General features: G+C 41.5%; 1 protein-coding gene across 1 annotated transcript in view; it reads left to right on the forward strand.

Moving 5' to 3' along the window:
• KBTBD12 (kelch repeat and BTB domain containing 12) overlaps positions 1-25005 on the forward strand; it is a 60087-nt gene that overhangs the window by 26826 nt on the left and 8256 nt on the right. Inside the window, exon 5 of the mRNA XM_060766187.2 lies at positions 10513-10710. Coding sequence (XP_060622170.2) covers positions 10513-10710 — 198 coding nt within the window. The remainder of the gene's footprint in view (positions 1-10512; positions 10711-25005) is intronic.

Genomic DNA, 25005 nt, shown 5'->3' on the forward strand with positions numbered 1-25005 from the left:
AGCCAGAACTATACTTTTTAAACATGCTGTGGAGAGCTCTGATCTCTCTTTTTCTCTCTGTTTTACTTTTTCACAAATGCTCAGTAAGAGCAGCTGCTGTTTACCTTGAAAGTTGTAAATAGATACACACTGGGACAGTACTTTTGACTAGAGTAGAATCTCGCTGTTGGAAACCAATACTCACTGTTTCCCAACTCAGATTCTCTTTATGGTGTTGTTTACTGTTGACATGTTACTTCATATAGACACTGATAGAGAAAGATGAGAGAAAGAATGAGGGGAAAGTGAGGCTGGATGACCATAAAAAGGAGCTTCATTGCCAGAGGCTTTCTAATCTGTAAAAGCTATGATGACTGATTTCATTCCCAGACTGTATGTTATCTAGTTTTGAGATCATGTGTTGTGGTAGTGGTGTGCCTTCGTACAACCATAAACTCTGTTTCTACCTGGCAAGTGAGCTTACCACACAAAATACATAGTTCAATACACATTTATCCTAAGCATGTTAACTTGGGAGTAAAGTCTCACATTGCCAGTGGATTTACTTCCCAATAAGACCAAAGTCTTTATAGCCCAACTGTGCCAAATGGAAACACTTTCCTCTTACAGTATTCAAAGAGCTTGACAGACCTGGCTGTGGTGCTTCTTTATTTCTTCATGAAGTCTGTTATTCAAAATGGTTGAAGAATGAGGGAACAATGTATGCATACAGTCTCTTGCCTTGACTGCTGTTATGGACTAGTGAACACAGATTTAACATGAAAGATTGCAGCTATTAAACCTGTTGTGTTGTCAAAAAATCAGTTTACTAGTGAATTATTTGAACAGAAAGGGTGCAGCTGGGTAATATTTCTCATGTTTCCTTAGAAAGTATATTTTGTTGTGGGAGATTCTGCTCCTTTTTTTCTCTTTCATTACACAAACCCTAACAACCACACGAAGCAGTAATAAAACCAATAAGGACAATAAAGGTGCATTTGTTGTAGTCGCCATTTGATTTAGAATTTCAGGTTTTATGTATATAACTTGGTGGGGAAATTGTCCCAGTGATTAAACATTTTTTTAAATGTGTGGAAATGTTAAAGATAATTTCTTATTACTAAATATATAGTGAAAGGCACAGTTTGTAGTGTATGTTGTTCTGTTTATTGACTAAGGTCTCTTTCACACCACACAGTTATAGCACTGTGATACCATTTTGGCAGCCATGGACTCGCCCTATGGATTCCAGGAGTTTACAGTTTCGTGATATATTTAGAATTCTCTGCTGAAGAGCCTTAACATCTCATCACACTACAAATCCCAGGATGCTTTAGGATACAACTATGGCAGTGGAAGTAGTATCAAAGTGCAACAACTGTATGATATGAAACACATAGGATAGACATACCTAGAACTCACCTGGATTCTAGGTATGCCATTCATTGCCTATGTGAACCATCATTTGACCAGGATTCATTCTACAAACTTGTTCTGCAAGAAGAAGTCTGCCCTGGCCTTTCGGGTGCAAAGGGAAATTCAACCTGCATTTAAAGTGAGATCCAGCAGCCTGACTCTAGGATGGGAGAAGGAGAGCTAAAACCCTGTGGTGAACTATTGCCTGGTTCTCAGTATAACAGAGGTGACCAGCCTTACAATGTTTTGTGCTTTTACATCAAAATCTTACTTAATATCCCAGCTTCTTAATTACGATGTCTTTCATATTTAGCTTTGTTAAAATCTGAACATCATAAGCTCATCACTTGAAAATGAAAGCACTTTTGATTGCAGAACTAGTCAGTTACAAAATAGAAAGTGTTAAAACATTAATAAGTTTTATTACACACTGATCTCTCTGCTGCTTTGATGTAGTTACATAGTAGACATATGAACTATTTTCTAGAGAAAACAAATGACTTTACACATTTTTTTTTCATTCACATTGCTATGATATAGCAGGAACAACCTTACTTTGCATTAAGGGGGTCTCACATTTTACATGATAGAAAGACAAGTATATAGGTATCTCCCCCTATGAACCATCTTGGACATTAAGATCATCCGGGGAGGCCCTGCTCTCGACCCCGTCCCCTCGGGGTCCTTCTTGGTGGTGACCCTTCAGCTATGGAACTCCCTCTCCAGGGAAATTAGATCAGCCCCCTCCCTCCTGACCTTCAGGAAGAAAGTCAAATCCTGGTTGTGGGACCAAGTGTTTGCATAATGATTCCCAGTGCAATGTTTCCCTAGTGTAACAATGAACAATGCAAATGACAATTTGGAATGATTCCTGGAATATGTTTTTTGTATTATATGATTTTAAATAATGGTTTTAAGTGTTATGTTTTAATCATGTGATTTTAAAGTATATGTTGTTTTATTTTAAATGTATTAAAGCATCTAATTGTGCATCTGTTGTAAGCCACCCTGAATCATAGAATCATAGAATCAAAGAGTTGGAAGAGACCTCAAGGGCCATCCAGTCCAATCCCCTGCCAAGAAGCAGGAATATTGCATTCAAATCACCCCTGACAAATGGCCATCCAGCCTCTGCTTAAAAGCTTCCAAAGAAGGAGCCTCCACCACACTCCGGGGCAGAGAGTTCCACTGCTGAACGGCTCTCACAGTCAGGAAGTTCTTCCTAATGTTCAGATGGAATCTCCTCTCTTGTAGTTTGAAGCCATTGTTCCGCGTCCTAGTCTCCAAGGAAGCAGAAAACAAGCTTGCTCCCTCCTCCCTGTGGCTTCCTCTCACATATTTATACATGGCTATCATATCTCCTCTCAGCCTTCTCTTCTTCAGGCTAAACATGCCCAGTTCCCTAAGCCGCTCCTCATAGGGCTTGTTCTCCAGACCCTTGATCATTTTAGTCGCCCTCCTCTGGACACATTCCAGCTTGTCAATATCTCTCTTGAATTGTGGTGCCCAGAATTGGACACAATATTCCAGATGTGGTCTAACCAAAGCAGAATAGAGGGGTAGCATTACTTCCTTAGATCTAGACACTATGCTCCTATTGATGCAGGCCAAAATCCCATTGGCTTTTTTTGCCGCCACATCACATTGTTGGCTCATGTTTAACTTGTTGTCCACGAGGACTCCAAGATCTTTTTCACACGTACTGCTCTCGAGCCAGGCGTCCCCCATTCTGTATCTTTGCATTTCATTTTTTCTGCCAAAGTCTGAGTCTCCTCCCTGGGTGAGAAGGGTGGGACATAAGGTGGCAAATAAATATAAGTGTGGCAAATATAAATATGATAAGCCAGCTCAGATGTTTGATGTGGAAAACATTTTCTTAACCTATATATTTTTCAATTGTGGCCAAAAAAATGGTGTGGAAATACTTTCAAACAAATCAATCTCTTTATACATCCTGAAGTGATATAATTGCCAGAGGTTTTGTATCTTTTAAAATTCAAATTGACTTTCATACTTCAGCATCAGTTCCCAACCAATGATTGCTTTTCAACTAGTAGCTTTTCCCCAAATGTTGGCGACTTACTATTAGAGTGCCAGTCACCTACACATTTTTTTGCCAGAAGATGGAGGTTCTCCATTCTGATCACAGCAAGTCCATATGACAGATCCGTTATCAATGGAAGGAAAGAATTCCTCCGCAGCAGCAGCTCAAAACCTGTGGAGTATAAGTGTTTCTTTTTGTTAGATACTTTATGTTTGAAGGGTTTTATTATTGCTTTTTCCATTCCTAGCGGTATTACTAGGAAGTGCCCAGGAAGGCCTTGTGCACCTCCGTTCCTTCTAAGGCTTTAATGAGTATTAATGGATAATTCTACTCAGCTTCCAATGTTACTCTCAACAATAGGGCCCAGTTCAAAGAGACACACGAAAGGCTTATGTTATTTGATACCACACTACAAGGATATTTGTAACTAACATGTGCCAAAGAGGAAAATTGTATTTTCTGCATAGTAAAATATGATAGATCCCATGTTGTAGAAAATAGAAGCATTCAGGGCACTAGCGTGGCACTAAAGATGTCTTTGGAACCCTCAGCAACTTCAGAATCCCAGGGATGATATTTTTCTGTTTAAAAGAATAAATTGCTACTCCTGGAAGTCTTTAGCTGCAATGATTTGGCAGTTAAACAAGCTGCAAGACCTTGTACTGTTTAATATTTTTTAAATGACAATTTTTGAGAATCAAATATGGACTTCCAACTGAGCAGTTGACCAGCCACAGTTGTCTACAGATGAAACAGATGGATGAATCTGAGATATTGTTTCATCATAATTAGGTTCGTGCATTTGTATAGAATTGCTATCCTTTTCTGTTTGTTTCATTCATAAGCCCCCTGTTTTTGTTTTTGCATGCCTCCCAAAAATGGGTGCCTTTCTGAATGGGCGTTTTTGTTCCACAACCAAAAAAATTAAGAATTTTGACCCATTGGCCATTATGACCTCAGACTCCCCTTCCCCTCAGTTGTAGGGCTAGAGGGGTGAAAATCACCACACATGATGGACACATCTACCACTCTTAGCCCACCAAGTTGTATCAAGTTTGGGTAATTCCCCGATTTTTAAGGATTTTTTTCTTTCTATAAATAAAAACATCTTTAAAACATCCCCCCTCCAGGAGCAGCAGCAGGAGGGAGGCAGGGCAGGTCACTATTCCTTCCTGCCAAATGTCAAAGATGCTGCACACACACAACCCAGTGCACAGCCCCATTATTTCACTTCTTCTTTAACTGGTAGCAACGGGGGTGGGATTCTCCTCCCCTTCCCATCATTTTTGGCAATAGCACGGTTTGTACCTATATCCTCCATTACAAACTGGATTAAAAGCATCAGAGTCACTTAAGATACCACTCTTCCTATGATGCATTCCCTTAGGTCTACAGAAGAGAATTGAGTTTAAAGACAGGGCTTAAGATGCCATTATTTTTGTGATGCTTTCTCCTCCATCTCCGGAGGAGACCTGAGTTTAAGGACAGAGTTTAAAATACCACTATTTCTGTGATGGTTTCAGTCTGCAGAAGAGAACTGGTTTTAAAGGCAGGCCTTAAGATACCACTCCGTCTGTGATGCATTTCCCTCAGCCTGCAGAGGAGACGAGTGGCAGCGAGGCAGGTAGCAGCGATGCAGATGGAGTTCTTCTCCCCCAATTGGCCCAATAGGCATGGCTCAGAGGGAAATAGCATGCAGCAATTCTCCATGGGCCATATGAGGAGTGCAACATGGCCCAAAAAGCAGGCAAAGAAACAGTACCCACTCCTGCTTTCTTCTGTATCGAGCTTATTTTCGTTCTGGGGGAGGGGTTCCCATTTCATGCTCCCAACCAAAACAAAAAGTAATGAAAGAACGGGAGAAACGGGTACCGCACACACCTGCAATCATAATGAATGTGCTCTGAACTGAACTGGTTGCCTGGGGAGTAGGAACACTCTATTTGAGTATCAGTCCAAGAGGTCTGCTCATTTATATGGAGGAAAGGTACTTTTTAAAAAAAAATTCTTGATACAGAATTGCTAAATTGAGAACTTCTCTTTGATGGTTGTCATAAACAACCCTCTTTAGGAGATTCCTTTGGCCTTCATTCGCCTGAATGTTTGCAGAACAGGGACAGTCCCTGGATTCAACACATCTCTCCAGGTGGGGCCTTTTGTGGCAGGTGGAAAACCATTCTACCCCGGGTTCCTTTTTACTATTGAAGTGAGGATAATACCTGTTCTTAGGATGTAGGCTGGAGTTGTCTGCTTCCATAGCAACAGAACAAAGCCCAATGGCAACAAAAGCTTAGCCTTTCCCTTCAGGATCCACCTGTTTTATTCGTTGGTTTGGGGAGCATTTGAGGAACTTCCTGCCAATTATGAATGTACAGGCAATCACAATAGAAAGCTGCCTTGCCTGGGAGTCAGATGCTTGCAAAAGAACACCACAACTTTGCTCTTTCATGGGGTTAGCTCATCAGAGGTTATAGTACATTATGAAACCAACAACTTTATTCACGTGACTTGATCCTCCTCAACTCCAGTTATTTTGTATTTGTCAGGTACTGAAGGCTATATGTTAGAGGAAGAAACTGGCAAAACCACCTCTGAGTATTCCTTGTGTAAGAAAATCCTAGCTGACATTGGAGAGATCTGACATATCGTTGCCACTCTGAGAATTGGTGCCCTTTTGCACCACACAGTTATAGCACCTCACCTGAATTGCCATGGCTGCATCTTGTGAAAATCTGGACTTTGGTGTTCAGTCAAGTAGTAGACCTCTCTTGCTGGTTTCTAAATACTCTTCACTATATAACAAACTTCAGAACCCTGTATCAGTGAAAGAAGAATCATAGTGCTATAACTGCGTATTGTAAAAAGGCCCAAGGAACAAAGGCATAAAAACAACTTGCTTTCCAAAGTTGTGTATCAGAAGCTGCTATATTCTGTGGTCTCTTGATCCTTGATTGTGGTGACTCTGTCTGATAGGAGTAGCAACCCAACATTTGGACATTCAGCCACACCCGTAGGAATTCATATATAGATGGACATCTCGACAAACAGATATAGATTTATATTTTTTCTTCCATTTTAATTCCCCTTTCCTTCTTCCAGACATGTCAGTATATTCTTCCTGTTTCTTTCATGAACTCTGCATTTTATTGGGAAAGCAGGTTAGTAGGTTAAGCTAAAAGAGTATGACTGACTCAAAATTGCAAGTAGGTTTCACAGCCGAGGAAGCATGGATGTGAAACCCGGTCTCCCCAATCCTCCTCTGGCATGCCAACCACTGTGCCACCATGGGATTTCCAGACTTACATACATACAGGCTGTTGAAACATTTATTGTTTTTGTCAGCTGCTAAGATGAGTCACAACTATAATTGATATTCCATTAATATAGTTCAAAGCTTTTGATGAAGAAGGGGGAGGGCGGGGGAAGGATTAGATCTGCTACATGCTATTAATAAAACCAAATGTAAAACTGAGTAAGCTTAAATAACAGCCTGTGAAAATGAGCTAATGAATGCAGAAATCTTGCTGAGAGACTGCACAACCAACTGGAACAGTAAAAAAAAATGAGATAAACTTTGAGAGCAAACCTAAGCCCATGGCAGAGGACTTGTCATCAGAGAAAATGATTCAGACCAGAGTATTTTCCCCCGGAGGAGCCGTATTTGAGACACAGTTTAAATACAGTTATTTAAATTCATCTAGCTGTCCACACAGTTCTCCTACCGAAATCTGAATTGACTTTGTTTGGTTGTCCTCTTCTCCTGATGCCTTCCTAGAAAAGTCTCTTTCTGGAGGCTCATTGGCTCTGGCATTCCTCACTCTGGCACCAGAATAAGGCACCATATATACGGGAATCAGTGATGACCGGGGCGGGATCCTAGAGCTGCTGCCTTCTTAGTAAATCAGTATAGCTGAGGGTGTCCCCAAGGAGGAACCAACAGTTTATTTCACTTTTTAGCATGCAACATTGTAGACGATGGAGTCAGTTGCCACAAAGCAATCCATTTTAGTCCTTGCTCCCATCAAATCCATTCCTATTTAAGATGTCCACGTGTCAAAAAACCTGAGTTTTCTTGGAAAATGCAGAGCAACCCATGAGTATTTTTAATGCAGATTAAAACCTAAAGAAGCAGTCTAATGTCTTGCCCACTGCTTCCCTGCTCTCCATTGATCAGGAAATTGCTGGATTTGGGTGACTGCAGCTAGTTTTTTTTTTTTTTTCATGTCAGGAGTGACTTGAGAAACTGCAAGTCACTTGTGTTGTGAGAGAATTGGCTGTCTGCAAGGACGTTGCCCAGGGGACACCTGGATGTTTTGATGTTTTTTACCATCCTTGTGGGAGGCTTCTCTCGTGTCCCCGCATGGGGAGCTGGAGCTGACAGAGGGAGCTCAGCCACACTCTCCCTGGATTCAAATCTCTGAGTTGCTGATTTTCAGCCCTGCTGGCACAAGGGTTTAACTCATTCTGCCACCGGGGACTCTGGTGCAGCTGGGTGGGTAGGTTGAATGGGATACTATTGTAGTTACTTCTTCCAGGAATGCGTCTCAATGCAGAACCTTGACTGGCATTTTGAATGCTGTGTGAGCCCCATCACAAAACAAAACTCCTGACTTCTACCTGGCTGACAACTCCATTTTTAAAAAAAGCATATCCCTGGACTCATCCCATAGGGTGCCAGGAAGCATTCCCAAGAAACAAAAATGATGGGGATCTGGATGTGCCCAGTTTTGCCTGTTTCCACCCAGTAAAAGAAACAAAGTGGTGCAGTGAGACACAAAGGCCTGGAAGGACTGCATTGGAGGAAATAAAGGTAGCTCAGACTGGGTCTAGACATGCAAAAGGGGCAAATGTTCCAAGCTAGATCATTATGGGCGACTGCTAATGGTGCTCATGGTGCCATCTCTGCATTCAGTTGAAAACAATCATATATTTCACTCCATTTAAATATTGATTGTAGCAGGAAGGGATTATTCTGATCTGTTCTTTGGCAAAACAAAAAATGCAAACTTTGCTAAAGTTGGGAAAAAGTTTCTACCTGAAATGAAAAGACTCTTTACAAAGAAAACCGAGAACTACAGGTAGAAGGACCTTCAACAACAAAATTAGCCCATTTAGATCAATCGTTAAGGAGGTCAATATCTCAACTTTGATCCAGGAAGTACTGTGAAGATTTCAAGGTGGGTGAATTTTCAAAAGTGAAGAAACTATGGCTCTGTGGAGTTCAGATAATTTACTTATAGTGCCTGGAAATGTCACAAGTCATGCCTGTAATAGGGGCTCAGTTGTAGAAGGACAAGGTCCAATGCTTGTTATCTTGTTTGAACAAACTTCAGGAGTGCAAGGAGAAAGAACAAACAGCTGAAGGTTTGGGTGTAAAAGCAGGATTTATTTTCTTCTTCTTTTTTTAAAAAAAGCAACACTTTGATGTTGGGGACTGTGAAGCCAGGTTCTATGGGAATTTGAATACACTGCTTGACAATTTGCTCTGAATAGTCCCAACCCGGATATTTTGGAGTGCAGCACAAAGTGAGCTTATTGCTGATGCTTTTGGGATGCTGCCAAGGCATTCTCGCCAGTAAAACAAGATGCAGAGCTCAGACCCCTCAATTAACTTGTAATTGGTAGACTTTTCTTTCGTTCAACAGAAGAATTATAATGAGAATTCCTATTAGTGTTTGGTGGATTGTTTTAGCAGTGATGTTAAATGATAGTGTTATGTAAGCCTCTATGGTGTATTGTTGAGTTGTACTTCTTTCACGGTAACAAGCAGCGCCTGCCTTCCCTTGTGATTTGACAGAGACTCCAAGAACATTCATTCTGTGCCTGAGTTGTACCTCACTTGTTCTATCTGAGGAGCATCGCTCAAAGAGAGATCGAGAAGGCTACATTAAAAGACATATCCATGTTAGTATTCATCAGTTTGTGAAAGGACTTTGTAGCACCTTTGAGACTAAGGGCCCTTCCACACAGGCAGAAAATCCCACAATATCTGCTTTGAACTGGGTTATCTGAGTTCACACTGCCATATATTCCAGTTCAACACAGAAGATGTGGGATTTTATTCAACTGTGTGGAAGGGGCCCAAGAGGGAGAAAGAAGTTGGTAGCATGAGCTTTCATAGATTACACTGCTATATTATATGTTCAGTGTAGACCTATATAGTGCAGTTTGGACTACATTATATGGCAGTGTAGATCCAGCCCATGTCTACAAAAGCTTACGAAACCAACTTCTTTCTCTCAGTCTCAAAGGTGCTACAAGATCCCTTTGCACAGTGAAATATTGTCCACTTCCTTGTATTGTCCATGAACATATACCTAGTAATTTTGTTAGAAAAGCCTTGTTATTGTTTAAAAAGCAAAAATCTGGTGCAAGGCCTGATACTTTTTCACAGTAGCCCCTGTTCAGCAAAACTATGCAGCAAAACCATGTGCTTGGGGAGCTCTGGCCATTGCAGCTGGTAGAAGGGAATGCCAACCTCTGCAACAATTTTTTAAATGGCATATCCAGGCGTACGGTGGACTGAGCTTGTGTATGACAGGATGCCAGCTCTCAAATTGTTAATTTAACAGTTCCCTGCTCTCTTACAATCTAAATAACACATGAGGAAAAGTGAATAGTAGCGTGGGAGGGGATTAAATTCAGCAGATTTCATTTTATTTTCCAAGGCTTTGGGGATTTTAGCTTGATGTTCTTTAATCTTGTATATTTTAATTACATGTATTGTCAGTTGCTTTGTATTGTGCTGCATTTTTTACTTACATTTTATCTTGATTATTTATTATTTTATTTCATATATTTCTATCCCGCCCTTCTCCCCACAAGGGGAACTCTTGATGATACTTCACAATTGCATTGTATCATTTTGTAAGTTGTCAGTATGCGTACACACACATATTTTAGATTCTATGCCTCTGGAAAGACAAATTATTTTTGCTACATTAATTGTAAAGTGCCAGTTGCTAGAAAATACCATTTCCAAGTGTTTATAGGTCTGCTATGATATGCCAGTGATATGAAGGTGTTTCTCTCCATTTTCTGTTCTTCTTATTGATGTCTGTCTTGCTCTGCAGGAGGGATTGGCTGTGTTGATCGAGACAGAGGACAGTCACGTCAATGTCTTGATGCGGTAGAGATTTATAACCCTGATAGAAATTTTTGGAGAGACGGGCCTCCCATGCCATGTCCACTTCTATCTTTGAGAACAAATTCTACCTGTGCTGGTGCAGTGGAAGGAAAGCTCTATATCTGTGGAGGATTTCGTGGAGCAGGTACTGGATGAAGCCAAAGAGAATGTGACTATGTTTGTAATGACCTTTATTTAGCAGACATTCAGTTTAAGAATTGAATCTCTAAAGTATAAGAACTGAAATACTACATTTCTTCCAGAGAGCTACAAGTTGTATCCTTACAAGCTTGAGTATTATTTTTGTACTTGAGAAAGCTGACATCCTTAATCCTAAGTGCTTTACTTGAATTCAGAAATAATTTCCATTCATTTCAATGTAACTTCTTTCCATCGAGTGCACTTAGGATGGGATCCCAGCCTTACTCTTGATCTGCACTCATCTGTACAAATCTGAGCAGAGAATTAGAAGCCTTGCAAAAAGTGGCCACCTCGCAGAGAGTTTGAGAAGTTTTCCAGTGGAAGTTGACACTGCATAAGTGGAGAACAGTCAGAATACTGCAGCAGACAGTGGTTGCGTGGGCTCATTTAAGGTGGCTTTTCTTTGTCACGAGATAAGATTCCAACAGAGCCACGTGTTTAAAAGAACCCAAATGTGCAAATATTTAGAAAGTGGTAGAGCAAGCAATTGGAGGAGCCTAGAAGCGTTTCTGGGGTAACATGTGAGGAATTCTTGATGGAAGTGAGCCCTATTGGGACTAAACTACTTGAGAGTTAAAGTGTGAGCATTGAGAGGGTTCTGATCTCCTGATCCAAACAAAACTCCTGTCTCTAAAATCCCATCATGCTGTTTACATGAGGCTAACCTCAAAACAATTATCCTTTCTAACCTGATCCTAAGCAAGCTTTGCTGTGACATGTAATTAAAAAAAAGAGGCTGCTGATTTGGAGTTTGACAACAAAGCAGCAAATCTCTAGATATTTACTTTATAGGTGTTATATTTACTGCCAAGATGAAGGGACTTAAATTATTATCTTCCTTGGGTAGTACAACCATTTGTATGAATTTACATACCTATGCGTTCCAGCATAAACCTGTACGGCCATTTCCTTCAGTACATTATAACCCCCATATCTGTGGGGGACATGTTCCAAGACCACCACCATCACTGCTGTGGATATATGAAAACTTGGATAATGAGGAACCCTATTTTTAATGGTACTGAGGCCATAGGATACCATGAAATTGTACTGGAGGGCCTAGAGAGGCTCACAAACACTTCCCAGGAGGGGGAATATTTTTTGGAGCATAGATAAATAAAACCATGAATATCATACTATAATTAAGGCAAAAAACTACCTTGGACCTCTTTCATACTAAAAGATTATTCATTATTAATTATTACACAATTATCTTTCATTCTACACAATTATTCAATCTCATTTTCATTGCCATGGCTGCATCCTAGGGAATCCTGGGAGCTGTATTTTATTAGGTTTTTTAAATCCATTGCCAGAGAGTTCCAAGGTCTCCCTAATGAGCTGGAATCATGACAGTAAGAAGCATCAGAGTACTGCAGTTGTGCAGTATGAGAGCGTCTGTAGTTGGCATGTACTTGCCCCTGATTAGGGTTGACACCTGAATGCTGAAGAAGCTCAGACTGGGGGGGCATATAGAAAAAGGGCCTTTAATAATTGTGGAGAAGAGGGAGCTTAAGCAAGTGTAACTTGGATGAAAATGTTGCTGCAATTTCTGTCATTAAATGTGGAAGATCTCTGCTGTCTTTTTGATAAGACTACAGTGTCAGATTTCCATCTTTCCTTTAATGTGGGAAGCAATTTAACTAAATGCACCATTAACTTTGGCCAGACATTTTCTCCACTACTCGGTGCTTACCATTTTCCTCAACATCATAAACCACTACTTTATTTGCAGCACCTTGTGGGAGGATAAGCTCCATGGAAGCGGAGGATATTAAATTTATAGTTATTGGTAATAAAATTACATTGCCTGCCCAAATAACTGGGAAAAGTATTCAAGTGCTCAAGTGCTAGCCTCCAATATCACAAGAAGAGTTTCCAGCAGTCCATGGCCAGGCCATAGAAACAGTTTTTCATTGTGAAGGCAGCAATACTTGTGCCATTTATTACCTGGCTCATCAGCAGATTTTGATTTGGTTTCTTAGAAATACTCCCCCAACCCACCCCCCACTCCCCAAGCAGCTTCTTGCAGACAGAATTATGATATTGTGGTCACTGGAAATGGCTGCTTATAAGCACAAGCTCCCAGCACATGTACATATTCCCACTTGACCCAGCAGTTGTTATAATACACCAGGAAAAGACCAACAGGCATTAACCAGCATGAATGAAGATCAAGTAAGGTTAATTATTTCCTAGATAATTTGATTAGAAACCATGTTTTTCACTATACTAGGCTTCACTTGGAGCGTGGTAAATTACATTTTTAGACTATCGTAAGTGTTGGAAACTACCCTGAGTCCCTTAAGGGAGATACAAATAAAGTTTTATTATTATTTTATGTTGTTGTTATAACTCTCACAAACCCTGGCCAGTGGCTGTTCTTTGTAGGGCAAAAAAAATGACTTTTCTAAGTTCTGCTTTCACTTTATTGTATTGCATTTCATTTTAATACTCCTGTCTACTAGATTCTCATCTAAATTGCCTTTTCCTCCCATCACTTCTCTTTGTATTGTTATTTTTAATAAATTAAAACAGCTGGGGATATACAAATGTTTTCTATTGGGGAGGTGGGATGGAACTGGAATGGATGGTTCAGAGCAGTGATTATTCTTTTGTTTTGTTGTTTCCATGACAAATACTGTATTGCACTCAACTGTGGTACTAGAACCTCTAACACTGATGAGATGAGCTGAGGAGATAGCATTTAAGAGTTGAGAGTCCAGTTTCTATTAATCTGACTGGGATTGTGCTAATTTGTATAGCAATAACCAATGGACCAAGAAGGGAGGGAAATTAAAATGGCACTATCTTTTGAACCAAGGAGGTTGAAGGAAGACAGCAGGTAATAGATGAGAAGGGATGTTATGTAGAGGTTGGGATTTAACTAAATGCAGCATTCCCTTTGGCTGTCTCTAAAATTAGAATACAAACTAATGAATTTAAATGACAAGAAAAGAGATTTAGTCCTGAGAATTTTGTCAGTAGATGAAGAAGAGGTTGGATGGTCACATCTTGGGGGTGAGCTAGATATGGATTCTTGCTTGAGTCGGGGTTCTAAAGTGCTATCAAGAAAGAGGCAAAAAGGCAAGGAAGACTAGAGGTTGCAGGGGTACAATGACTGAGAGCAGATGTGGTCTGGGGATGACTTTCACATATTGATTTGAATTATCCTGTCAGTTCTTTGTCTTCAGCTTCTGCTCATACTTTATTGCGATTCAGATTTGAAAAACAAAAAAGTCAAAAACAAGTAAGCCAAGGAGTACTGATGGCATGCATCGGTAAATGAAGCAATTAGATGGAGGATGACTAATGACAGACGTATCACATGGTTCCTTCTTAAGGGCTTCTATATGTCAGAACTGCCATGAAAACACATTGACAAAAACACTGTCACCGCTTTGTTATCAAGAACTGGGTGGCTCAATCTTTTCCAGATTTTAAAAGCAGATGTCAGACATACAGCAAACGTAAGGCGCAATATGGCAGATGGCTTTATTTCAGGGTGTGACTAATTCCGACCCATTGTTTTTCCTTTTTCTCCACCAAATTATTCTCTCTGCTATCAACTGTAAACTCCACATTCTGTCACAGGCACAGCCTAATCACAAGCCTGCTTTTTGAGTTGCAAGTCCTTTCATATCCACACAAAGTACTTTTTTCCAAGCAGATCAATTCTCCAATAATCTTCTGGCTTGTGATCATTGGCTTCCTGATCATTATTGCCTTCTGCTCTCACTCAGCACCACAAACTCCTTCTCTTTCTCTTATAATCACTGCTCCTCATCTATGATGACCTTGGCCCCTCAACCACTTTCTAGTCTTTTCTAAAATCTCAGTTTCAATACCTAAACAAGCAACAAAGCTTATATACGTGACAGGTATTTATCCTATATGATAGCTTTCCCTGTCACCGTAATATCCGATACCCCATACACTAATAGACAAAGAAGAAAAAGCTCCTAATGTTTTCTCTTCCTGTTACTTTTTCTTAATGTAGACTTTGTAGTTCACAAGTCCCAGATCTGCTCTGATTCTGAAGCCAGAGCAATGATGAGGAAAGACTGGGTTGTAATTGGTTTCTCCCTGTACTGCTTTAGCTGGATGGAATTATCTTCTCAGCTAGCAGTCTTAATGTAAAAGATGTAAAATTGATAGTAGAAAAAAGGAGAGTATATGACATTTTGGGGAAATTGATTACCATAAGGAGAGTTTAAAAAAAAACATAGAGGGGGAATGGTTTACTGTTCACCCCACCATGTTCCTAATCTAACAAATTCAGAAATAAATGCTGGACAAGACAGGGCCTCATAGTTAGCATGAGCACACAAAACATATGTGTTTATACATCACAATCAACAAGGTGAGTAAGAACCCTTGATTACTAAGCTTTTGCTATCAAAAGGACTTTGATAAATAAGAAAAAAATGGGCTGAAATTAATAAAATGCAATTCAGCAGAGACAAATGCAATGTTCTATATTTAGGCCATAAAAACTAAATGCACAGAAAATTATATAGCATGGGGGAGACTTGGCTGAGCAATCCTACATGTTTTAAGGGCCTTTGAATTCTTGTTGATCATAAATGAGCCAGCAGTGCGCAGCAAGAGAAGCATAATTTCCAAGGTGAAAGAAGTAATAGCCTTTTTCTTATATTCTGTGCTGATCAGGCCTCATCTGGAGTACCGTATTCAATTTAGACCACCTCATTCTAGGAAGGATATAGACAAGTTGGAACAGATTCAGAGGAAGGCACTGGGGATGATATGGAAAATGAAACATATTGGGATAGGTTTATGAAGATGGCCATGTTCAATTTGTTGAACACCGAGGAATGACATTACTGCTCCCTTTAAATGCATGAAGGGATGGCCACAAAGAGGAAGGTGCAGGCTTGTTTTGTGCCTTCTCAGAGGGTAGAACAAGAACTAATGGTTTCAAGTTGCAGGAGGATAGAATTTGATGAAATATTAGAAGGAATGTCTTGACAGTGAAAATGCTTTGGCAAGGGAACTGATTGCTAGAGAGGCCATGAAGTCTCCTTTTCTAGAAGTCTTCAAAAATAGTCTAGGCAGCTATCTGTGGTATGTGAATAATACAACCCACATAAAGATGGGCAATATGTTTCTGGACTTCACATGGATATAAGAAACCATGAATAATCGTGTGCCCAATAATACCATAATCATGCTGGAGAAACTGGAAATGCTGAGAGGACATTTTTTGTCAGACATGAATAAATAAAACCATGGCTGTGGATCCCATGGATACCAATTTTGTACTGTATTTATTTACATATACAGTGTATATCCCCAACTTTCTCCTTGTGCAGGAGTCAAGGTTGATAGTACTGGATTCCAACCTCTGTCAATGTTAAAGCTGCATGCAAATCAGAACAAAATGCTTGCATAAATTGGGAGTTGGAATGAAACAGGACAGAGTGTGGTCTATATGTTGAGAGAACTCAGAAGCTGATTGCTGTTATGAATTTGTGTTGTGTATGTACTTGATTTGCTACTCGACATCCACTCATCTTTGCTATTAGTAATTACTCATCTTTGCTATTAGTACTATGAGTCTCCTTGTGGAGAGAAAAAGCGGGATACAAATAAACATAATAATAAACATAATAAACATAATAATAATAATAATAATAATAATAATAATAATAATAATAATTTGAAAATACATCGCACAGTCCTAAATGCTTGGGAAGTGTTTGATTTGTGATTTTTGTGATACAAAATCCAGCATATATATATCTCATTTGCTATGACATACTGTGTTTTTGTGTCAGTAAAATAATAAAAATAATAATAATAATAATAATAATACTGTCCCTTCCTATTATGCTTTATGCCTGAGAGAATGCATTATAAGCTGCCTAAAATCCTCAGTCCAACCTGTTTTGAGTCTACACTCTTTCAGTTAAGAGTCTACACTCTTTCCCCATTAAAGCAGTAAAATACTTACTTGCTTATTAGTGAGGGTGATTCTGCTAATACAGAGCCAGGAGAAATCAATTTTTTGTTCTAGCCAGTCTCCCTGCTTCGCTTTGCTCTCCCCTCCATCCCATTACAGCTCAGTGCCACAAATAGTGATGTCCTCCAGTGAGTAGGGATATTAAATCCACCACCAGGAGGTTTGGCAATGCTGTTTTGCATTAGGATCTTTGAGTCAAATATGCTGCAGAGCTTTGTCTGCCCCAAGAGGCCATTTTCTTTAAATGAGCATTCAGAAGTATGCAGCAGGCAAGAGCCAGCTAGTTTCCTGAGTGGATGTGCTGCTAAGCTTTGCTGTACTCCAAATTATTTTTTGAGACAGGTGTTGCACATGGACAGTATAATGATCTTATTAATACTCTTTCCCGTCATACTAAACCCTGACACATGCCAAAGCTGGCAGCTAATATAGCTGTGGCCCATACCTATGTCGTATAAATTGTCACGTTCAGCTTGCTCCACTCAAGAACTAGCTTCAAGGAATGCAAGTGTACATATTTATGAAATTGTCCCTGTATAAGCCCTCTTTCTTTTTCATCATTTCTGAAAGTACAGTATTCTCATCTTAAAATGGAAAGGAGCTTTCATGGAGATATGCATGAAATTTATAGAGGAATTACATAATGTTCCTTACACTGAGGTGTTAGAAGCATTTATGCCTACCATAAAAATAGATGTTTCTATATACGTATATTTTATAAGCAACACAATTGACACTGAGCTTAAAAAGTCACTTTGGAGGTTGATCATTTCTGCAAGTCAGGGCACCAATGACTGGGGGATGGAGGATGTTATAGATCAAAAAGGTAACTTGCCTAAGCTATGCATTTAACATAGCACATATGGCCAAAGTCCTTTGTATAAGAAGAACTTCCACGGAACCATTGTTTGGATATGTTCTGACCCAATACAGTTTGACACCACTTTAGCTGCCATGGCTCAAAGCTATGGAATCCTGGGATTTGTAGTCCTTGAACCTTCTATGTCAAAGTGTTGGTGCTTCAACAAACTACAACTCCCATGAATTCCATAGCATTGAGTCATTGCTGTTAAAGTGGTGTTAAACTGAGTTTGTTCTACAATGTATGTGATGGCATACCCGAGCCTTTGCGAAAACTATAGTGTCTGGCTTTACTCGGAGGCTATCTATATACGTTGTCCCGCAAACGTCTGGGTTTGAATGTGTCCACTTGAAAGTGGGGAGCCGTGACAGTGTGGGGCTCCTGCTGGTGTATCGCCCACCCCGAGATCCAGCAGCTTCCCTGGCTGAGTTAGCGGAGGTGGTCTCTAATTCGGCCTTGGTCTCCCAGCGCCTGGTGGTGCTGGGAGACTTTAACATCCACGCCGAGACCACTTTATCTGGCGCAGCTCAGGACTTTATGGCCACCATGACGGCCATAGGACTGTCACAGATAATATCTGGCCCCACGCATCATGCTGGGCACACTCTCGACCTCGTCTTTGTGGCGGACGACGAATTGATCAGAGTGGAAGATCAAAACATCCTTCCAGTGTCATGGTCTGACCATCATCTGATCACATTTAGACTCACTGCGACCCTAAACCTCCGCAGGGGTGGAGGACAAATTAAGATGGTCCGCCCTAGGAGACTGATGGATCCGGACGGATTCCTGAGGAATCTTAGGGTTCTTCCTGCCTTGGAGCCTGGCGATTCTATCGACGCCTTAGTAACTCTCTACAACGGGGAGATGGCCAGGGCGTTAGATACGATCGCACCCGAACGTCCCATCTCGTTGCGTCGTGACAGGCCGTCTCCTTGGTTCACCGAGGAGTTGGCCGTGATGAAGCATACGAGAAGGGGGCTAGAGCGCAAATGGAGGAAATCTCGAGTCGTGTCTGACCGAACACGGGCTAGAGCCTCCCTTAAGGCATACTCCGCGGCTATACGGGCGGCCAGGAAGTCATTCACGACCGCCCGTATAGCATCTGCAGCAAATAGGTCATCGGAGCTGTTTCGGGTCGTGGGTGAACTCCTCCACCCTCCAGCGGTGGAGGAGCTCCCCGACGACCCCGCAGCTCGGTGTCGCGATTTCGCACACCATTTTGCAGATAAAGTCGCCCAGATACGCCTCGAGCTCGACTCCAATTCCATCGCAGTGCCAGAAGAGGTGACGGAGGCACCTGCTTGTCCAGTTTTATGGGATTCTTTTAGGCTTGTTCTTCCTGAAACCGTTGAGGAGATCCTTGGGGCTGTGAGAGCGACCACCTCATCCCTGGACCCATGCCCATCCTGGCTCATTAAATCAGCCAGAGGGGGGTTGCTTGACTGGTTTGTACCAATTATCAATACATCGTTGGAGCGAGGAATTTTTCCATCTAACCTGAAGCAGGCCGTGGTTCGCCCACTTATCAAAAAAGCTTCCCTTGACTCCTCGGTGTTGAATAATTACAGGCCGATCTCCAACCTCCCCTTTTTGGGTAAGGTGCTGGAGAGGGTGGTCGCCTCTCAGCTTCAGGGTTTCCTAGACGATACCAACTACCTAGATCAGTCACAGTCTGGTTTCAGGCCTGGCCATGGCACCGAGACAGCCTTGGTCGCCTTGGTGGATGACCTCCGTAGAGAGCTAGACAGGGGGAGTGTGACTCTGCTGGTTCTCTTGGACATCTCAGCGGCTTTCGATACCATCGATCATGGTATCCTTCTGGGTCGTCTCTCCGGGATGGGCCTTGGGGGCACGGTTCTGTCGTGGCTCCAGTCCTTCCTGGAGGGACGAACTCAGATGGTGAAGCTGGGAGATGCCTGCTCTGACCCCTGGCCTTTGACCTGTGGGGTCCCGCAAGGCTCTATTTTGTCTCCCATGCTTTTTAACATCTACATGAAACCGCTGGGAGAGGTCATCCGGGGTTTTGGAGTTGGGTGCCATCTCTACGCAGATGACACACAACTCTACTACTCCTTTCCACCTAACTCCAAGGAGGCTTCTCAGGTGCTAGGTGAGTGCCTGGCCGCTGTGTCGATCTGGATGAGGAAGAACAAGCTGAAGATCAATCCCGACAAGACAGAGGTCCTCCTGGTCGATCGTAAACCGAATCGGGGTATAGGGTGGTTACCTGTGTTGGACGGGGTTACACTCCCCCTGAAGCCACAGGTCCGCAGTTTGGGCGTCCTCTTGGATTCTTCGCTTACACTTGAAGCTCAGGTGTCGGCGGTATCCGGGAGGGCCTTTGCGCAACTGAGACTTGTGCGCCAACTGCGACCATACCTCGTGAAGGCTGATCTGGCCGGGGTGGTCCACGCCTTGGTCACCTCTAGAATGGATTACTGCAATGTGCTCTACGTGGGGCTACCCTTGAAGACGGCCCGGAAACTGCAATTGGTCCAACGTGCAGCAGCCAGGATGCTAACCGGAGCTCATTATCAAGAGAGGTCTACCCCTCTGTTTAAGGAGCTCCACTGGCTGCCATTCATCTTCCGAGCCCAATTCAAGGTGCAGGTGCTCACCTACAAAGCCCTGAACGGTTTGGGACCACCCTACCTGCGCGACCGCATCTCCATCCATGAACCCACACGCTCGTTACGGTCATCCGGAGAGGCCCTGCTCGTGATCCCACCCACGTCGCAAGCGCGCTTGGTGGGGACGCGTGACAGGGCCTTTTCCGTGGCGGCCCCCAGACTTTGGAACGCCCTCCCAAAAGATCTCAGACAGGCCCCCACTCTAGCCGTTTTCAAAAGGAATTTAAAAACTTGGCTGTTCCGTTGTGCCTTCCCAAACTAGGAATCCCCATCCCAAGTCCTGGAAGCACTTTAGTACAACAAATGTTGCTGCACACCACACTTTAATCCTACGTTCCTCCTGCCATTTCAGCACTTTTAACCCTGTACCCCACTGCGCCGGCCGAACCAGTTTTAATAGTGTTTTGATGTATTGTCATTGTTGTTTATTTTGCTTAATTGTTTTGATTTGCTTTGTTTATTGTTGTGATATGTTTTCTTTTGTATTGTGTTTGAGGCCTCGGCCTGTGTAAGCCACATCGAGTCCTTCGGGAGATGCTAGCGGGGTACAAATAAAGTTAATAATAATAATAATAATAATAATATACCTTCTGTTAAGATTAAGATCCTTTAACACACAGAGGCACTTTAGGCAAGGTGAAAAGATAACCAAAGAGATTACTGCAAACAAGATGAATAAAGGGTTAACTCCACCCGGGACTATCATAAGGTAACTTAAAACAATACATTACAAAAGAGCACTTGCTGGCTGCAGTCATCTCTCTGGATTCTTCTGCCTCTGGTGCAAAGCGATGTTTAGAGCCGTCGCAAACTAGGTTCCTGCGGGAGAAAACCTTGCTAGCATGTCCCTGACGTCATGAGCCTGCGCCTCTCGCCCCGCCCCTTTCTCCGCCCCTTTCTCTTTGCCAGCGTGGTTTTTCCTTTGCTAGGGGAGCATTGCTCGCATTTTCTCTCAGTTGGCAGAATTCAATTGAGAGAAAATGCAGGCAATGCTCCCCTAGCAAAGGAAAAACCACGCTGGCAAAGAGAAAGGGGCGGAGAAAGGGGCGGGGAGAGAGGCGCAGGCTCATGACGTCAGGGACATGCTAGCAAGGTTTTCTCCCGCAGGAACCTAATTTGCGATGGCTCTTATAAACTGTCTTAACAGAAGCTGGTCATAAGCTTCTGTTGACTGATGGTATAAAAATACTGCTGAATGCAGGTGCTAAGGATGCCTGTTTTAATTGCTTGGGCCTAGGATTACCAGCCATAGAGCATAATGGACAATCCCATGCCTAAGTCACAGTAGCTCTACTGAAGGAAAAAGGGAGGAGTCCTGCAAAGAGCTGTATACAGGGAATTGGAATAGACCAACTAAGGCTGGCCTCTGGGGGATTTTAAGCTCCACACAAAAGTAATACAAAGAAAGGTATCTACATTATTGGGAAAACTTAAACAGGGGGAACTGAAGCAGAGGAGAGGAAAAGGCAGAGCGAAGACTTCACAGTATAGGTCCACCCACAAAATCTCCCCTCCTGAGCTTTACTCACAGAGAAGGGAGGGCCAACCTAAAGCCATTTAGTGCAGAAGTGACAATTCTGGAGATACACTCCTCCCCCACCCCCCACCCCCCATGGATAGCTATAGGAAAAAGAATTGTTGCTAGATTCTGGAACTAAGGTACATGACTCCAGAGATCAATGTCGAGCTCACACTTTTTTGTGGTATGTGGACTCTTTCCTTTTGGAACCTGAGATCTAACTGGCATCGTTTTGCCTTTGGACCAAGGGCTCAACTTGCTAGGCTTTCAGACACTGAAAACTCCATACTTCCATGTCACTCCTTCCTTTTATCTTACTGCTATTCGCCTTGGTTGCTGGGACTTCTATCCTCTCCAGTTTGTCAGCCTCTCAAGTTGCCATGGGAGCTCAATATTCACACGCAGGAGGCCAAAACGGAGAATTCTTTAACGTTTGAAGCATGCATATGGGTGAAGTCTGGCAGGGGAGAGAAAGCACTAGCGAACTATTGCATCTTTGCACGGTCAGTAACATCCATCTTAATAGCACCTCCTGCAGATGCTCTCAGGGCCAAGGGGAAAGTTAATGACTTCTGGAGCTCTTGTTGCCATGAGTTCAATGAATCCTGTGGAGCCCCATGTATAAACAACAGAACTGTGAGAAAACAAAACAAATTACATTCACACAACACTTCCTCTTATATTATTTCCATGGCAGTGTTCAATCCCATACAACTGTGATACTGGCCAGGAGATAGCAACCAGTGTGTTGACAAGACCACCAGAAAGAGGGGGGGGGGGGGGGGGACAACAAAGATATTGGCTAGAAGGAAAAACAATTTTTTAATTCCTATCTTATTTTCAGAGTTTGGAAAAAAAATCACTTTTTACAGAATTTGTCAGTAATAGTGGCCATAGCTATCCCAACTAGGGATTTGTGAGTCATAGTCCAAAAAAAAAAAAAAATCAACTTCTGTGCTAATTTCTAATTGCAGACTTGGAACAATCATAATAAGATATCAATAGTAGCGAATGATTATAATTGTGTTTCATTTTAATAATATTTACATTTTTTATATTTAGGATGGAAAAAACAGAAATTTCAAATGTAGGACAAGATTCAGGTTGGCCGCCTCTCTCCTGTCCTATACAAGGATGGTAAAAACTTGGCTGTGGGATCAAGCTTTCAGGACACGGCAATAAAGCAGCAATAGGAAAGATTACCAGGCCAATTAGATTTTACATGGATGACTAGGACAGTTTTAAATGGTGTATTTTAATATTTTGATAAATATTTTTAATGTTTATGTATTATATAAGAATTTGTGTCCCAGAATTGAATGTTTGCTGTATATATGCTGTGCTCCACCCGGGGTGAGAAGGGTGGAATATAAATGTTTTAAATAAATAAATAAATAATAGGTACATTTATTCAAGCCCAAAGCAGTGAGTGCTCAACTCTTCAAAATCCCTGCATATTCAACTATACTATTGGTATATTAGGATGGCCTCTTCATTTTTTCTCCGAGTATCTCCCCATCATTAACATCTGCAAGGTGATTCTCCCATGCTGTGAACAGCAGTGTCTACTCAATGTGACTAATATATACTATACAGAAGTCAGTATTTCTGACTTCTATATACTTTTGTGAAAAATTGACCATGAAGAAAGCTAACAGGGAAAAACCCAAGTCATGTGAAATATCATGCTGAAAGAGAGTTCTGTGAAAATGCCTTGGACTGTTGCCTGGAGGTACTAGTATAAACTAGGAGAGAATTAAAACTTTTCCTGTACTGGAAGACAAGCAGGCTCTCCACTAGAACTACAGAAAGTTTTATGGGACTAGAATTTACTCACTGATATTATTTTTATAGTGGGAAATTTGTTTTTTCCATTAAAAGGAGAAACAAATAAAATGAAGCAGAAGCAATCGATATGTAGGAATACAGAGAATACTGTAAACTCTAACCCCCTATGGAGAACCATTTCAAAGAACAGAAAAGCAGATTAAATATTTATACTATAGCCTAAAGCAATCTCTCAGTCTCCACATGCCGTATACAATATTGTGTCAAGCAGACTGAAAAGTCACGCAACCTTTCCCTGAATGGAATAAAGTGAGTGTATTGACACTCCACAGTTATAACAATGACTGTCGTCCTGCCCAAAAATCCTGTGTGAAGGTCTCCTGCCAAAGTACTACACATATCCTTTTTATCCTCTGAAGAGTGATGAAGCTAGTTGTGTTTGGAGCGATGTGGTGTTTTTGTGCGGTATGGTAGGGACACTGCTCTTCAGTGGAAAGTGACACTGGGTTCAGAAAGGGAATGGGGAAATGGAGAAAGCGGCCACCTTTGTCCAAAGTTAGCAGAATTCCAGTTGATACAATTCAGGATCCAGTGGCAGTGATGTCTTTATTTAGTTTGTCTTTTGCTCTATTTCAACAGGGTTTGCAATAACCCAGCAATGAAAGCAATTAATAAAATCCATTATCTGTGGAGTGGTATTTGCAGTCTCATTTATCCACATCTGGCAAAATATGTCTTCTCTAGGCATTTTAGGTCCTCCAGTGTGACTTCTACATTTCAGTTGTGTTCACTATTATCCATGGTTTCACATAGCCACACAATGTCTGGCAACATACCTCTGATGGATACAGGGGTCAAAATGTATACACTAAAAGCCAAAACACAAAGAAATTACTGAGGTCCTGTATTACTTTGATACAGATCTTCTTCTTCCATCCACCCAGTAACCAAATTAGATGTAATAATGGCCCTAGATGATTTCGTTTTAACTAAAGATTTCTAGGATTTGTAATTTTGAGAGAATCTTTAGAATACATACCAGAGAGCTCTAGTGGCTTGCCAAACTACAAATCCCAGGATTCTGTATGGCAGTTAAAATAAAATCATTTCATTATAAAGTGTAATGTGAAAGGGCCTCAGTAACATTAGGTACCCAAAAGTTCAATGACATTAAATCAGCAGAGATGCTGGTGGAGATGATGGAGGCACTTGGCCCAAATCAAAAGCTGTTCTGTAGTTGAAGAGATGTCCCAGACAAGTACTGTTAAAGGATGGCTTCTTCTAAAAATAAAATCTCACATCAAATCTAAGAAATATTTAACATCTCATAGACTTTTAAAATGTTCACCTAAGATTTGCATTCTTTGAATGCCTAAAATACCAGATACTGATCAAATCATATTAGTCTTATAGACAGGATTATGGAATCAACCGGATTCAACTACACAGATTGA

Source organism: Anolis sagrei, chromosome 2, assembly GCF_037176765.1.
Source record: "Anolis sagrei isolate rAnoSag1 chromosome 2, rAnoSag1.mat, whole genome shotgun sequence".
In the NCBI taxonomy this organism is placed as follows: Eukaryota; Metazoa; Chordata; class Lepidosauria; order Squamata; family Dactyloidae; genus Anolis; species Anolis sagrei.